The following is a 17,386-nucleotide window of genomic DNA, read 5'->3' on the forward strand; positions in this document are numbered from 1 at the left end:
CAAAGTCTCCAGCAAAGCCCGATTTAAGCCCTCAGTCCACCTCTTCCCCATGCAGGGCTCCACTGGTCCTCCATTGCCCACCTCAGCTTTACTCCTGGATTATGTCTAAGCCTCCCCCTTCCCCCTTCAGCACCACTTCTCATGGCTCCGCCTCCCCATGACCCCACCTCTCAATAAGCCTAGCCTCCTGCAGGGCCTGGCCTCCCTGAGGGCTCCATCTCTGGAAAGCCTCTTCCAAGCTCCACTCCAAGTCATGATTCTGTTTGGCCAAGGCTTTCCCTGTCTCTGGATTTGACCTGCACTTTTTTTCCCCAAGTTTTTCTCCTCAAAGGCAGAAAAAGCCCATGGGTAAGTGATTTCTCCTGTTTATAGAATTGGTAGGAAAACTGAGACAGAGCCAGAGAGAAAGAAGCCTGGGCTTGGAGCACCACTGGCTATGGCAGCTCTGTGTGGTTTGAGCAGAGGGTATTTCATGGCACCAGAGCTAGACTTTGGATTGGGGAGTGCAGACAAGAGACTTTGGTTGTTGGGGGAAGTGCAGGTAGATTGCTGGGCTCAGAGGGATTTGGAGGCCTACATTCTTTTCTCCTCCAGAACAGAAAGGTTCTCATCTCTGCTGAGGACAATCTGAGTTAGGGGAGTTTATTCCTTGGAACTTCTCCTCCAGCATCCTTCCACCTGTTTGCCCTGCCCTCCTTCCTGCCCTTCCCTTTCTGACCTGGTGCACAGCTTGCTTTCTTCATCTCTGTGTCTCCCAGAGGGCCTGGTACACAGTGTACTTACACATGTTCCTTGAAGGAATGAAGATTCTCCCACCTGGCTCAGCTACCTCCTTCATCTTTTGCCTCACTTTCTCGCTGGAGATTCTGAAAGTCTCTGTTTCATATCTTCTTAGAGAAGACATTGGTTTATGTAGCAGGTCCAGTTACATAAAGTCGTCCCCCATCTCCATGATGATTTAAGGACCTTCTTTCTCCAGGCTCAAGGAACTAGGTATCTAATTTTACAACTGCTGAAGGTATCTCCTTGCCTTTCTTATCTAATTTAAAAATAAGTTATGGTGTGGATGGATTATAGAGCAAGTCACGCTGTGAGAGGAAAGATTACCAATTTCCCCTGGGGTGTGGCTGCCTGGTGATCTTTAAAACAATGTATGAAGGCTTCTCTGAGGTCTCAAGTAAATTGTAAATGAGCCTGTGCTAAATAAACCCTGAAACATGATGGCTCTGTTCTTCCTCTTAGAATCTATCAATTTTATGTATATGATAGGCATATTTATTTATTGATAAAGGTTTGGAAGAGAATCTTGAAATGGGTCTGAGTTCCAAGAGGCAGTTTGCTCTTTTGAAAAGCATATTTACAACTTTTAAATTTAAGGTCCTTGGAGTCTTCAACTGTTCTCTGCCCAACTTCCTCCCAACCACTATGTACACTGTGGGCAGCACCCCATCATCAGAAGTCCAGACAACACTTATCTATATATGACACCTGTTTTATTGATTATATGTGGTAAAAGTTTATTTCTAAGTTGTCTTTCTCTTGCCCTCTAGCTACTTGTGGGCTACTTATCTCCATTATCAATTGATATATGTCTGCAGAGGGAAGATTCATTTTAACCTTGTTTAAGCAAAATCATGTGGAAAGGCAATTTACTTCACCAAGTATATTCAAAACTGATAAATACGATTTTTGGATTATAACTTTTGGTTTATCCTTGTCCCTATTTTTATTTTATTTTTTATCACAGAAATCACAAAGGATTAGAAAGAACTAGGGAAGAGGGATAAATAGAGACCCTAGTGGTGCTCTTTGTGGTAGATTGTATTTCTGAGGTGAGGTGATGCAGATGCATCTTAGTGGGGAAGTTATATTGACCTATAAGAATAAGAACTCAGGGCTTTGAGGCATGATACAACTTTCATATGACTCAGATAATCTGATGTCCTTCCAGCAACAAAACAGTTAACTTTCCAAAAGAGAGAGTGGTGGTGGGGAGCAGCTACCTAGGACTATGAGAGGAGTCAAGGACTGTCTAATGAGAGAGGGCAGAGAGACAGAGACAGTTAAGTCCTTACACAGGAGGACAGAGGGACACGTTTAAAGATATGAGGGAAGATAACCAGAAAGATAGTTGGCCTTTCATAAATCTTGTGTGCAGTGTATTACTGAGGGTATATATAGGGAAGAAGTATATGGAAGAAGGAGTCTAAACATGGAGACAGAGTATAGTGATGGATGGGACCAGTGGATGAATTTCTAGATTCTATGCTTACAAGGAATAGAAGGATTGGGGGGAAAATAACAAAGCTGTTCAGCAAAGTTTCTTGGAGAAAATGAGTGTGGATCAGTGCTCATGGTAGATCAAAGTCATCCTTGCTTTTGTAGTCTGGAAAATAAGTCAGACAGGCAGATGGGTTTCCTTCTACTGTTTTTTTTTTTTTTTCTGAGGACTTCTATTAGTTGCCTGTTGACCGGATTCATGGTTGAGAAAAGGAAATAGAGAGTCAAAGAGGGAAGTAGAGAAGAACTTTATTTTCACTGTTGACATCAATGTATCACATCACTTTCCCATCCCTTCATTACACAACCTTCCTGGCTTTCCCAGTTCTTTTTCTGATTCTTGTTTGGAAAATCTTATACTAATTCTTCCTGGTCGCCCATCTCATTTCTGAAGACCTCTAGACACAGAAGATTAGGCTTTTCTGATTAATCAGTTTTATCATCTTGTTTTGATGTGATAGAAATGTTAAGACTTCTCAAAATTGGATTCTGATAGAAACAAAACCTATGAATGTGTCAAATCATGAATGAGAAATTTTGCATTTAATTCTAGTTTCTCTAGAGTTATTATCCTAGAAGGACTAAGAAAAGCCACCTTCTTCATAGCCATCCCAGAATGACACTAGATAATAGGGAGATTATACAGCCTCTAGAGAAATTCTGGTATCTGATTGTTTACTCAAATAATGGTGCAATGATAGTAGGGTGGTGTGTTCATTTAGCAGAGACTCCATAAGTATTGTGGGAATGTAGCATAAATATTTTGGGTTACATCTACATATATTTTGGTCTACATCTGCGTGGATGGACTTAGTCTACATACAGTTGGTCTTGGGTATGTTATTCTGTATCAGAATGGGTTTTTTATGACTTTGAGATCACCCTCTGCCAATCCAAGGGTTTTGAGAGATGTAGTACTGGGGGGTTTTAAGGTAGGTAGAAGGTAGGAGGAGATGGCTGTGTTTCCTCTTGGTCTAATGAGCAGACAGTTTGGTCATAGTATTTGTATTTTTCTCTTATTTTTGCAAGAGCGTAAGTGTTGATGAAATGCCCTTAATTTTAAGTTCCCAGAGAGGTGAATTTTCTGTTTCCCATGGTGGTCTTGCACTTTGTGTAACTGAGTGTGTTATGATTTGGGTGTAATGGCAGTTGTGTTGATAATTTAGGGGGAAGAAAAATGTTGCTTTTGCTTGAGTTCTTTTGCACAAATAATCAGTATGGAACCTAAATTTTCTAATGTAAAATTTGCCTTTGTATTCATTTACACTTAGTTTATATCTAATCTTTAATAGATTGAATCCAGTCTTTCTCACTTAGAAACTTGTTTGGCTTCTGCTTAAGGGACCAGCCAATTTCTCACTTTAGATCCAACCCAATGTACACAAAACCTATCTGCATAGCTATTTATAGACATAAAGGAAAAACAGGAGCAAATACAGACAATTCTTCTCTTTAAGAGCTTACAATATGAGGACATTTCATGAATACTTCCCTATCCTCCTGAAGGCAATGAAATCCTATTCTAGACACCATTCAATCAATTTATTCTTGTTCACTCTTCTCTTCCTCAGGCTAGCCCTAAACGTAGTTATTGCAGTTTGAGTATCATGTTATGTAGCCTGATGTCAAAGCATTAGGTGCCTTATTTTCTTTTTTTTAGGTGCCTTATTTTCAAAGTAAAGTAAAGTAGTGTAAGTAATAAAACTGTGTTGTCTGTTCAGCTGTCATACATCAAGGGAGTGACACTGCAGCACATCATAAATGTCATAGATAATTCACTTTGTCTCAGCTGACTTGGGTTACTTGCTTTGTATTTTAACTTTGTTGTGGTGAAAGGGATTTGGACTTCAGTTCTTGTGTCAGAACTTTGACATTGCCAAACCGCGCTGTAGAGCATGGGGGTAACTCCATGGCTGTGGCCAATTTACCTTTGTACGTAAGACTTCAGCTAAGAAGGAAAGGCAAGCTAAAATACCATCAGGCACAAGTTCTGCTCCTTGGCTCCACCCTACCACCTACTACTCCTACTCTCTTTCCTAACTGGGTATCCTCTGAATATAAAGTTCTAGGCCAGTGAGTCAGGATACTGGGGATTGAAGAGGGAGAGCAGGGGGAAAAAGGAGCATACTGGAGAAATCAGATATATATCCACAGATATGGCCAGAGAAGCTCTCAGAAGGAGAGTGATGTTGAACATGGTTTGGAAAGTGTGTTATAGGGGGAGTGGGATAGTCTGTGTGAGGGCTGATATTACTGTCAGCAAGATGTGAATGTGTTGGGGAGGAAGATCTGTCCTATTATTTAAGCAGGAGCCACAGAAAAGTTTAAGAGTAGGAGTAAGTAGTAGAAGAATAGTAAGAAGAAAGCCTCATAAATATAATCTTAGAAGACTGGATTTAATAGAGAACAGGGCACTGCAGGTCTGGGTGGGAATGTGTGTGTGTGTGTGTGAGAGAGAGAGACTTTGTGTGTGTGTGTGTGTCTTTTTAAAACTTGAGGAAAGTATCATTTTCCAGAAGTATAGAGAGCACACTTCAGTTATTTGCTGCAAAGTAGTGGTCAGGAAGAATGTGATTTGGGGCTTTATCCTGCTTCAAGGGCAGCACTGTCTGATGGCTGCTGGGTGAATCTGGGTGAGAGTTGAGAGGATCTCATTGTTCAGAGTTATCAACATTATGGACCAGGATCATGGACAGGGAGTATGGCAAGAGGCTGGCCCTGGATATGCAGTATTTGCAATCCGTGAACCTTCTAGATAGAAGTTTAGTGTGGACAAAGTGCTAAGTGTCTAAATGGCTTCATGCCAGCTAATTTGAACTGAGGGCTAGGTTAGTGATCCCCAAATATCTGAAACCAATGAGTTCAGTTGTAGCTTCTTACATTTATTCAAAATTTTTAATGCACTTTCCCTGAGTAAAGTCAGGTTCCAGGGGCTACTTTATCAATCCTCTTGTTTCTAAACATATTTGGCAGTTTTTTCCCTTTTGAAACTAAAATAGAAATTCAACCCTTTACCTTCTCTGTTGATAGCATGTTTGGAATACCCATTATTATCTCAGAAGTATGGAGTTTATAGAGAGCAGAAAACTGTAGGTCTTGTGTAAGTGTGTGTGTGTATGCGCACGCACTCACATGTCTGAGTCTTTAAGACTTGAGGTAGGTGTCAAGTCCATATTCCTTAGTAACTTTAAAAAAATGATAGAGAGATCCAAAATTAAACAAAAAGGTCCATATTGTTGGATGATGTCCATTGATCTTTGTGCTTATTTCCATGGATAATTAATAAGTACTAACAATGCTGTAGGTGGGGTGAGCCAGAGCTGGTCACAGACATGGATCACAATGGAGAACACAAATGCCTATTTTTTCTATTCTACTAGGTCAGGTCTCTGTTTGTCAACAACAACCAAGCTAGAATGATCAGTCTGATAGAGCTGAGCATTTTTTCAAGCATCACTCTTTTTTATTTCTGGAAAGGGGTTAATCATATTTTTTGTTGTTCTTTTTTAAAGATTTCTTTATTTACTTGAGGGGGGAACAAGTGGAAGGGGCAGAGAGATAAGGAGAGAGAATGTCCAGTAGACTGCACACTGAGTGTGAAGCCTGTCTCAGGGCTCAATCTCAGGACCCTGAGATCATGACCTGAGCCCAAACCAAGAGTCCTATCGCCTGACAACACCACCCAGGCATCCCTAAGCATATTTTGGAGTGACTGCTGAGTTGACATCCTTGTCTGGGGTGATGAGAGTTGGTGGGGAGTGTGGAAATCAGAAGGAGGAGGTATATAGATTCTGGCCTGGTTTCTGGAAGCTATTAGACTGTACAGGAAGTTAAGTGACACATTCAGGACACCAGCAGACAGAAAGGGAAAATTCGTTTCAGCTGAGCATCAGGATGGGATGTAAGTGCTGGTGGGAAGGGGTGGAGGATTAGAGATGTGGATCAGTCAGGAAGGCTTAGGAAAGTCTTCTTAGATGTAGGGGGAAGGTTGTAGAATAGGGTTGACAAGAGCTAGAGGGTGAAGAAAGGAAGAAAAGGAGTGAGGAGGACATCCCTAGCAGGAGGGGTATTTACCCAGGCCAAAGGCTTGTCCCAGGAAGGTTAAGTCAGGATGTGAGGAGCTGAGTTAGGAAGGAAGTGATGGGCCTAAGAATAGGGGGAGAATTAGGGTAGGCCTCTGACTAGCTGATTCAGAGGGTCTGGGTTCAATATAAATTATTTGAATAATCATAGATTATTGCTCAAAGAAAGAGAACTTCTAAATAATGTGTTTGAGGGTGATATTTCTTTGTGTTGTTATAAGCTGGAATTGTGTAGGGTCCCTAGGATTCCCAATCATGGGTTTGCTTTCTCTTCTCTAAGTTTGGTTGTTCATTTGTTTGTCCTGGCTGCTTCTGTTGGAGTCAGGAAATATGATTAGTTCTTTTGTTCTTTGGATTGTTTCTCTGGTATCTTCATCCTTTGTAGGCCCACTTTCCATTACCTTCAGTACAAATGTGAAGAGCACAGAGACCACCCTGCACAACACAGTTGAGGGAAACAGAAATTATGAAAAGCATTACTCCTCTCTGACCCTGCCATTCAGATGGTCCTCCTCTGGGATCCTACTCAGGGTCCATGAATGGACTTCTGAAGAGTGCATGGCATATTTTATTTGAGGTGACTAATCTCAGAGAAGTCTTTGATTCAACAAATGTCAAGAACCACTGTTGTGTCTTTGACAGATAGGGTTGATAGAGGGGGGTGGTTGGGGAATGGGCCGGATGAGTGATCGATATGAAGGAGGACACGTAGTATGATGAGCACTGAGTATTGTATAGACGTGATAAACCACTGAATTCTATTACTGAAACCAATGTTGCACTTTATGTTAACTAGCTAGAATTTAAATAAAAATTTGAAAAGAAAACAAGCTATAGTAATCACAACAGTGTGCTGCTTATGAGGAGGCTGGATGTTGTATGGAATTGTTGAATCACAATTATGTATTGTACACCTGAAAATAATATTACATTTTATATTAGCTAACTGGAATTTGAATTAAAAACCTAAAAAAATAGTATGATACTATCATAACAATAGACATATAGTTTAGTGGAATAAAATAGAAAATTCAGAAATAAACCACCTTGCATTCCTACCAGCCATGTCCCAGGGTTCCTTTTTCTCCACATCCTCACCAACATTTGTTGTTTCTTGTGTTGTTAATTTTAGCCACCATAACAGATATGAGGTGATAACTCATTCCTCCAGAAGGGAGTTGGGGGCAGGGCTGGGTGAAATAGATTATGGGCACTGAGTAATATATACATAGAACTGTTGGAATCACTATATTGTGATTAATATAACACTGTATATTAACTTTACAGGATTTAAAATTAAAAACTTAATAAAACAATACAAATAAATAAATATACATAAATAGAACTTTGTTACACACCTTATCCTGATATTGCTTTTGTTACCTAGAATTGTTTCTGAGATCTACCTGTATTGCTACTTGTAAACCTACTTTATTATTTCTTTTTTTTACTTATTTTTTTACTTTATTATTTCTGACTGCTGTGTCAAATTTCATTATATACATATACCACATTTCCCTTATATATTCCTTTAGTAGCAGATGCTGGCATAACACCCTCTTCTTACCACAAACAGTCCTGTGATGAACGTGCTCACATGGGCTCCCTGTGGACTTGGGAGAGAGTTTCCTAGGGGTATGAACCTTGGAGAGATATTGGGGGGTGGGAGAGTGTGTGTGTTCTTAATTCCACTGGGCTTGTGCTTCAGGTTGGTGGCCCAGTGACACTCCCACCAGCGATGCATGGGAGAATTCTCACTGAATTCTCTCGCCGATCCAGGTGAGGGCCCTTGTGGACAAGAAGATTGAGGCTTAGAGAGAGTGAGTAAATTCCCCAAGTTCATGTCATCACACTGAAGATTCAGAGCTTACATACAAAATTTTTGATATAATGGTCATTGCTCTTAGCACTATCGTACCCAGCACTGCCTCCTCCAGAAATAAGATGAGGCATCTGTAGCAAAGATATTGTTATTATTGTTGTTGTTATTGTGTTTGAGCCTTGCATTTTTGATGCCTAGTGTAACTCAGTCAGCCTAGGACCCTTGCATGCTAAGCACCATGCTTATCAGGGTATCTAATTAGAATCTTTAGATTTTCAAGGCAATTTGTTGGAATAAAATTGTTTCCATTGTCTCACTAGGGCTCCCTAACAGGCACAAGGTTTAGTGGATGATATTGCAAGACTAGATATTTGTAAAGACTAATTAGTCTTCAAAGTTTAGGAATTTGGATCAGATTTCAATTCTACATACTAAGTAAATTATATTAAGTCCATATTGTTTGATAGGCACCAAGCTATATACTTTATGGGCTCATTTAACTTACTCCTCAGAACTACCCTCTGAAGTATCTACTTTTGGGAATAAAAATTCCCACTTGACTGTTGTGGAAACTAAAACCCCGAGAATTGAACTAATCTGTCCAGAGTCACTGGGTGTGAGATGAGTTGTGAATGAACCTGAACAATCTACTTGCAGATTAACTCTTGAGTACTAAACTGTGCTGCCTTTCTATGAGAAAGAATTTTTCACTCTTATCTTTGAAATTGAGGAAAATTTCTTGTCAGTTGGGTGGCTTAGAGCAGTCATTGAAAGTCCAGGGGTAGTGAACAAGAATCTCCAGAAGGAGAGGATCTGAAGTTTGAAAATGTCCCCAGGTGCCTCTGTTCCCCAAAGTGAGAACCTCTGCTTTAGGACATCCTACTGGAACATAAGGCCTGAGCATGTCTTCCAAAAGTAGGGATTCTAACTGGGGGTGGGCAGTTTGTTGCCAATAACCGGAGGTCACCTGATAGTTTTAAACAAGTGTCCTCCAAGGCAAACAATTCTTTATCACTTATGTGTGGCTTTTCCTGGAATGAATTATGGGCAAGATTTTATCAGTTTGTTTTCCATTTACACTTTTCATTTTAATTGCCTTCCATAAGGAAGGTGATACCATTTATATCTTTACCTGAGCCAGGTTTGTAAAGGTTGCTTGGCTACAAAGTATCTCAAAGTCAATTAGTTAGGAAATCTAGATTATGTGATTTTTCAGGTTTCTCTTCTCAGTTTTCACATTTGTTCTACAGATACTTATTGAACAGCCTGATGGAGGAGACAGGCAGCTGACCTAGACTTTGGATATATTAGGATCAATGGCACATGGGGAAAGCACAGGTGCTATGAGAGCACATAGGAAGGGCAGCATAAGGGTCGAGGGGGAGACTTCCTGGGGAAGCACCTTCTGAGCTGGGAACTGAAAGTAAAGTAGCGGTAGCTAAATGAAGGAACTATGAGGCCAGAGAAGAGGGTGAGTGTAGAATTTCCAGGTAGAGCAGGAACTGGGCAGCAAAGAGACTGGAGGAGTAAGCATAGGTCAGATTAGGAAGGAAGGAAGGATTGGGAAGGAAGGGGAATGGGGAACCACAGAAGGATCTGAAGCCTGGGAGTGGGTGAAGGACACCTCAATCCCATTTATAGTATAGAAAGGTTCCATGAGCTAAGAACTGAGCCTCCTTATCTATCTCATGGGCTTGTTGATAAATCATAACTTTGGAACTGGTGACTGGCAAATAAGGAGTCTTCATGGATTTGTAGACAAGAAGGCTGACCCATAACCCAAGGGGTCCTTTTTGATCATCTATAGAAAAAGACTTTTCAATTTTGACTTTCTTTTCTGTCTTTAAAAACATATGACATTTCTAAAAATTCTCTCAAAATCAAACCCTGAGTAGAGAGGTGAATGGGGGCTGCATGATTCTGTTTTCTTTGTTTTCCACTACTCAGTTCTGGGACATTGCTGTGAGTTGTTCATCCAAAACCTTATTCCCCTTGAGAGGGGGCCATTTGAAATGCAGCAGGGGAGGAGGGGAAAGAGGAACCAGAGGTGTGCTGTTTGTTCATTACAAAAATGTATTTGGCATATTGAGACCATAGTTTGAGCAAGTTAGAAATAATTCTTTGTGAAAAATTAGTACAGAATTATAAGTGAGGGTTTTAATAGAAGCTCACAGAGCAGGGCAGGGTCCTCAGGCCCCTGGCAGCTGACACCACAGATGGCACAGAGTGTGTATACAGCACAGCATGGCCAATGAGGAGACTGTAGAATTGTTTAGGTTGTGAGTTTCTGAGCTACATGACTCATTTCTTTTCTCCCTACCCATCACATTTTCATAATTGTTGACACAATTATAATGAATTTTTCCTTGATTGCTTTGGATAAGGTGTCTTAAATGTCAGATTTCACAGAATAGTCATTCTGGTTTTGTTCCCTTCCTAGACCTGGACCCTGGGTTAGATACTGCCCCCATTTCTCCAGGGTTTCCTTCCCAAACAGCCTGATCCTCTCCTTCTTGTAGGTGATAATGAAAGCCCTGCTCCTCTCTCCCTCCTCCTCTCTGTTCACAGCACCCCCATGGGCCTAGGTGGGTAAAGGTAAGGGGTGGACTGAAAACTCTTGGCCATCAGTACAACTGAATGGGTGAGGCAGAATGAGGAGAAAGGGGGCCAAGGTGCCATGTGACTTTAGCCAGCTGATTTTGAGGCTAGGGGTTTTGAGACCTGGGGACCAACATTTGCATTTTAAACTCAGATGATATATTTTTAAAATATTTTATATATTTATTCATGAGAGACACACGGAGAGAGGCAGAGACATAGGCAGAAGGAGAAGCAGGCTCCCTGTGGGGAGCCTGATGCAGGACTTGATCCTGGAACCCTAGGATCACACCCAGAGCTGAAGGGAGATGCTCAACCACTGAACCACCCAGGTCTCCCAAGCTCAGATTGATATTAAACAATCTGTCTGTAATTGCTCCAATGTCTTCTAGTCTGTGAATTAATGTGTTATTACTCATACTGAAGCACTGCACACACATCCCACAAGAGAATTATTGCACAATATATTCATGTGTCCTGTTATATCATATAGCTTAATTAGTTCATGAAGCTACATGACTTAGATGAACCCAAATGACATTATGTTCCATATGGTGCATAATAAATCAGAATGTTGGGAGGTATTTGGCACATTTTCTGGGGGGATAGCAAGGTTGGTTTTTCAATAATGTCTTTTGTGTCAGCTTCTGTGACATTTGGGCTGCAATAGATGACTTGGGACTTCTCAGCTTTGGTTCATTGGTTGAACATCATTGTTCAGTAAATATTTGTTGTCTCCTTAGGCATTATGGAGAGATAGCACATACCAGAAGAAATGCAAAGCAGCAGAGTTGAAGCCTCAGTGATAGAACACAGCAGCCTCAACGTGACTCAGCTTAACTTTGCCCCAATGAAACTGATCTCAGATTCTAGGCTCCCTGGTCTTCCTCTAGCTCTCTGATCCTAGACACCTCTTCAATTCCAGCTGGAATGATGTGTCAAGTACTTCGCAGATTTGGTCAAAAACTGGTACGCAGATGTCTGCTGGAACAACCTGAGGGTGAGATTGCCCCTGACAGAAGCCTGAGTACTCTGGATTTAGTGGTCCTGGGGGTAGACCACACACTGAGTGCAGGTGTGTATGTGCTGGCTGGCGAGGTGGTCAGCAATCAAGCAGGACCATCTTTCATGATCTGCTTTTTGGTGGCTGGCCTAACTTCTGTGTTGGCCGGCCTGTGCTATGCAGAGATTAGTGCCCGGGTTCCCCATTATGGCTCTGCATATATCTACAGCTTTGTCACTACAGGTGAACTTGGGGCTTTCATAGTTGGCTGGAACCTCATCTTCTCCCTTGTTGCTGATGCAGCCATGGTGGTCCGGACATGGAACTTAGGTTTTGAATACCTGCGTGAGAACAGATTCTCTCAGGCCCTGCATGAAAGCATCTCACCACATGCTTCCAGTGTCCTTACAGAATATGTAGACTTCTTTGTTGTGGGCCTTGTGTTGTTCCTCATGGAACTGCCGACTCTGAGGATTAATCACTTTTTCCTGGTTAGCAAAGCAATCATACTTGTGAAAATTTTGATTCTCAGTTTTATCATCCTCTCTGGCTTCATAAAGGGGGACCTGCACAACTGGAAGCTCACAGAAGAGGACTACATAAAGGATGGACTCAATGACACCTCTAGCTTGGGTCCTCTGGGCTCTGGAGGATTTGTGCCTTTTGGCTTCCAGGGGATTCTCCGTGGATCAGCTACCTGTTTCTATGCTTTTACAGGTTTTGAAACTGTTGCTACCAGAGTCAGACAAATCCAGAGTCCCGAGCGTTCCATCACTATGAGCATTCTGATTTCACTGCTCATCTGCTTTTTAATGTATTTTGGTGTTGCTGCGGCACTTACACTTCTAATGCCTTACTATAAGGTTCAACTTGGGAACACTTTGCCTGAAGTATTTCTCCATATTGACTGGGCCCCTGCCTACTATGTCGTAACTTTTGGGTTTTTCTGTAGTCTTTCTGCACGCGTCTCGAGCTTTATGCTACCCATCAGTCTGGTGATACACAAGATGGCACAGGATGGCCTTCTCTTCTCTGTCTTTAGCAGCATTCATACTGGCAAATACACCCGCATCATGACCACTGTGATCTTTGGCGTTACTGTAGGAATCATGGTGTTCTTCTTTGGACTCGTTGATCTCTTGGATCTGTCATCAACTGGGTCCCTGATATCTTACTCCCTGGTGGCTTTTTGTGTTCTCTTCCTCAAGTATCAGCCTGAGAGGAGGATGAGGGAAATGAAGTACAGGTGCAGGATGAGAATGGACCTGCAGCAGAGAAGCTGACTCTACACCGAATATTTTTTCCAGGGAGCTCCACCCCTACTCCACTCTCTGGCCGGGTTGTCTCTGTTTGCTCCTCACTGCTTGTTCTGCTGCTGATTCTTCTCTGCCTGGTGCTGGCCCAGTGGCCACATTGGCTTTCTGGATATCCAGAGTGGATCACAGTGGTTGTGCTTCTCCTGGTGCTCATCACTGGGATCACTGGGGTCATCTTGAGACAGCCACAGAGCTCCCCTCCCTTTCACTTTAAGGTACCTGCTCTGCCTCTCCTCCAACTCCTGAGCATCTTTGTGAATGTTTGTCTTATGATGCAGATGACACCTGGCACCTGGGTCCGAGTTGGTATTTGGATGATGATTGGGTTTGCTATCTATTTTACTTATGGGATCAGCGCAGTCTGGTTGCATAACCCCCCTTCAGTTACGCCCCAAACAGTAGACTTTGAACTCGGCAGTGCCAGTACACATTTAGCTTGACATCATCGCACCTGAATACAGTGTGGTCCCCCTGCACAATAATGGGGCGTACTCTTACCATATGGAAAGGTAGGCCTTCTGTGGTATATTGGTGTGGAAATACTAATAGAGATCTCTATGTATTGTGGTGTGAAGGATGTGTTTTTGCTCTTTCTCTCTCTCTCTTTTTACCTTGTCTACTTTTCAATCATGTTCATAGTGTATAATGTCTTTAAAAATTATTATTAAAAGAAACTAGAAAAAGTGTTTTCTTTTTCTTTGGTTAATTATTCAGTATCAGGGTGGTGCATGATGGATCAGTTGGTAAAGCATATGACCTCATCTCAGGATGTTGAGTTTGAGCCCCACATTAGGTGTAGAGATTACTTTAAAAATATCCAGTAGCAGAATTACTGGATCATATGATAGTTCTTTTTTTTTTTATTTTTGAGAAGCCTTCCTACTGTTTCCCATATTAGCTGTGCCAGTTGACTTTCACATCAACAGTGCATGATGACTCCTATTCTCCCATATTCTGGCCAACACTTGATTTTCTTGTCTTTTTGATTTTAGCCATTCTGACAGGCGTAAAGTGATATCTCACTGTAGTGTTAATTTACATTTCTCTGATGATTAGTGACGCTGAGTATTGTTTTATGTATCTGTTGGCCATCTGAATGTCTTTTTTTTGAAAAATGTCTATTCAGGTCCTCTTATCATTTTTTAATTGGTATCTTTGGTATTTTTTCTGGGGAGGGATTGAGTTGTATAAGTTTGTAAAAGTATTTTGGGTATTAGCCCCTTATTGGATATATCATTTGCAAATATCTTCTACCATTCAGTAGGTTGCCTTTTTGTTTTGTTGATGTTTCCCTGCAAAAGCTCATAATTATAAAAAAAAACTTTTAGTTACATAATTCAAAATATGTATATACCCTTATGTTTATTCAATATTATTGACAATAGCCAAGATATGGAAGCAACCTAAGTGTCTATCGATAGATGAATGGAAAAAGAAGATGTGCTATATATAAAAATGGAACATTACTTAGCCATAAAAAAGAATGCAATCTTGCCATTTGTAACAATATAGATGGACCTAGTATGTATAATGATGAGGAATAAGTCAGTCAGAGAAAGACAAATTCTCTATGATTCCACTATTATGTGGAATTTAAGAAATAAAACAAGCTAACAAACAAAGAAAAAAGAGAGACAAATAAAAAAATCCTGGACTCTTAAATACAGGAAACAAATTGGTGGTTGCCAAACTGGAGATGGGTAGGAGGATGGGTGATTTAGATGAGTACACTTCCCTTGATGCACACTGAGAAATGTATAGAATTGTTGAATCATTACCTCGTACACCTGGAGTAATATAATGATGATGTATATTAATTATACTTCAATAAAAAAATAAAACAAACTAAAAGAGGATAAAAAAAAAAAGGAAGAAATATGGGCCCGCCTGTAAGGAGCTTATATTTTTTAGGAGTTTATATTCGAATACAAGAAGTAAAGCATAGCTATAACACAAAGTGTACAGTGTTGTCATACATAATATATAAAGAAAGTATCTTGGGAATTCAGAGTGGAGAACGATTATTGGTGACTAGCACAATGATGAAGTTTTATTAGTGAAATCAGAGAAGACTTTGTAGAGGAATGGTATTTGAGTTGGCTCTCTCCAGGGAGAGATGGGGTTTTGCCAAATGTGGGCAATAGGGAGAGATTGTAGGCAGCGAGAATAGCACCATTAAAAGCACAGGAAGGGCAGCTTGGGTGGCTCAGCGGTTTAGCACTGCCTTCAGCCCAGGGCGTGATCCTGAAGACCCCGGATCAAGTCCCACGTTGGGCTCCATGGAGCCTGCTTCTCCCTCTGCCTGGTCTCTGCCTCTCTCTCTCTCTCTGATTAATAAATAAATAAAATCTTTTTAAAAAAAAAAAAAAGCACAGGAAAAAGAAACTGTTTCGAGCACACTGAGGAGGCTGTGTGGCCAGAGCCTTGGGTGTGTGAGGTGGCAACAGAGCATGCACAGGTGGATTGGGGCAGAACTTTCCTCTGAGCACAAAGCACTTTGGCTTTGAACCCACTGCTCATGCTGAAAAACGGTGGGGCTGGTTCTTCTATTTGGTGATATTGCATATTGGATTTTCAAATTTCTGTACCATTATCTGCTTTGGTTCACCTGCTCAGAAAGTGCACAGCTGAGAACCACATGTCCTGGGTTCTGGTCTTGTTTCCACCACTAACTAGACATGTGAGCTTGGACAAGCCCCTCAGTCCCTTCCATGCTCTGTTTCTTTATCTGTAATATGTGAGGTCAGAACTGATCATTTCTCAAGCTCTGTTTACCTAAAAAGTTCTAGGATTTCCCCCTGGTTCTTCTGGCCTGCTATTATCTCAACTTTGTCTCTCTACTACTTAGGATCTGAACCTGCATCCTTCCCACTTTCCCTACAACCCATTGTCGGAGTTGTAGAGGCACAATAAATAACACCTCATTTTGCCCTCCTATGTTTGGAACCAATTAATAATCAATACATAGAGACAGATGATTCGACAGTTAGCTTTAGATGTGCAGTCTATTTGGCTTGCTAGTCCTGCAGGACTAAATTAGATAGATTTACCCTCATCACAAGTAGTGCTGAGCACCGCCACCCTCCAACACAGGAAAGAGTCTGGCTTTATTTATTTATTTTTGTCTCCACTGCATTTATTATTACTATAAACAAAATGTTAAAAAGAAAAAAATTAATTCTTAGTTCTCCAACAGCTCTCATCCTTCCCTCTTGCCCACACAGCTCCTGACCCATTTCCGCAGTGCCAGTTCAAAACTGAACCTGTTCACCACCATTTTCACAGAACCACAGTGCCGGGGATGTAGGGTAGGTTAGACGATGGTGACAGTACTTTCCAGGTTCTACTCAAAGGTAGGCTAGGTGGAGATTCAAAAAATTCAGATGAAAGGGCTGGCGGCCTCATAATGAGGTACTCTAACTACAGTGGGCTGGAGAGGACATAGGATACCCCGTCAGAAGCTTTAGAGGACATCTCATGGGCTTGTGTCAAACCCAGAAAAACTGACACCAGGAATATGGGGAGACCAGGGAGGCAGCCTTGCAGAAGGTTTCACAACTCTTCCATGATGGGTGGTACGGAAAGTCTAGAGGGAACCAAGAGCCTCATTCATTAAATGAATGAGCTTTGTAAAGTCACATAGATGCCCCGGACACTGAGAAAAGCTAAGTATGAGGGGATGCACGGTTTCACAAAGCACAGGGATCATGTGCATCCCCACTAAAGCAGTGGGGATCATGCCACCAACACAGAAACTACAAAATCCAAAAGCATGCAGCATGGCCTTTCAGGGAGTAACTGCGCCAGTCATCTGTACTTGACTCTGGGGTCAACCTGGTGAGTTTCGTAGAATAGCTGGCAACCCTGGGGGTAGGGGCTGTCACATATAAAGGATTCAAAACAAGCAACTAGAAGAAGGGAACAGTAGGAAACTGCTCCAGGGGTCTCAGGAATTGAGGGCAGTACCAATAGCTGGGTGGACAGATGCACAAGAAACAACACTAGAGATGTTTCCTGTCCAGCAGTCAGTTGATGAGGGGGAAGAGGATCCAGGAGGCAGTTGAAGGGAGCAAAGATGGGGTCCTGAAGGCGAGTCTCTGAAGGATGGATCAGAAGAAAGCCCACATGCTGGGCTCTAGTGATGAGACACAACTCTGAGGAGGTTGGCAGATGGAGAGGGTGTCACTGACTGAGGGTGGTGGGTGGAACAGCCTCACGCTGGCTGTCACAGGGCCACAGGGGAATATATGGCCACTAGGTCAGAGGGCAGAGGGAAGGCACAGTC

General features: G+C 41.7%; 1 protein-coding gene across 1 annotated transcript; it reads left to right on the top strand.

Moving 5' to 3' along the window:
- The first annotated feature begins 11,712 nt into the window (after positions 1 to 11,712).
- LOC129505481 (cationic amino acid transporter 3-like) lies at positions 11,713 to 13,541 on the top strand. Its single transcript, XM_055318506.1, is given in 2 exon segments — positions 11,713 to 13,015; positions 13,018 to 13,541. Coding segments are annotated over 2 exon segments (1,827 nt in total).
- Positions 13,542 to 17,386: the final 3,845 nt, after the last annotated feature.

The sequence above is a fragment of the Nyctereutes procyonoides genome, unplaced genomic scaffold (genome assembly GCF_905146905.1).
Source record: "Nyctereutes procyonoides isolate TBG_1078 unplaced genomic scaffold, NYPRO_anot_genome, whole genome shotgun sequence".
NCBI lineage: Eukaryota > Metazoa > Chordata > Mammalia > Carnivora > Canidae > Nyctereutes > Nyctereutes procyonoides.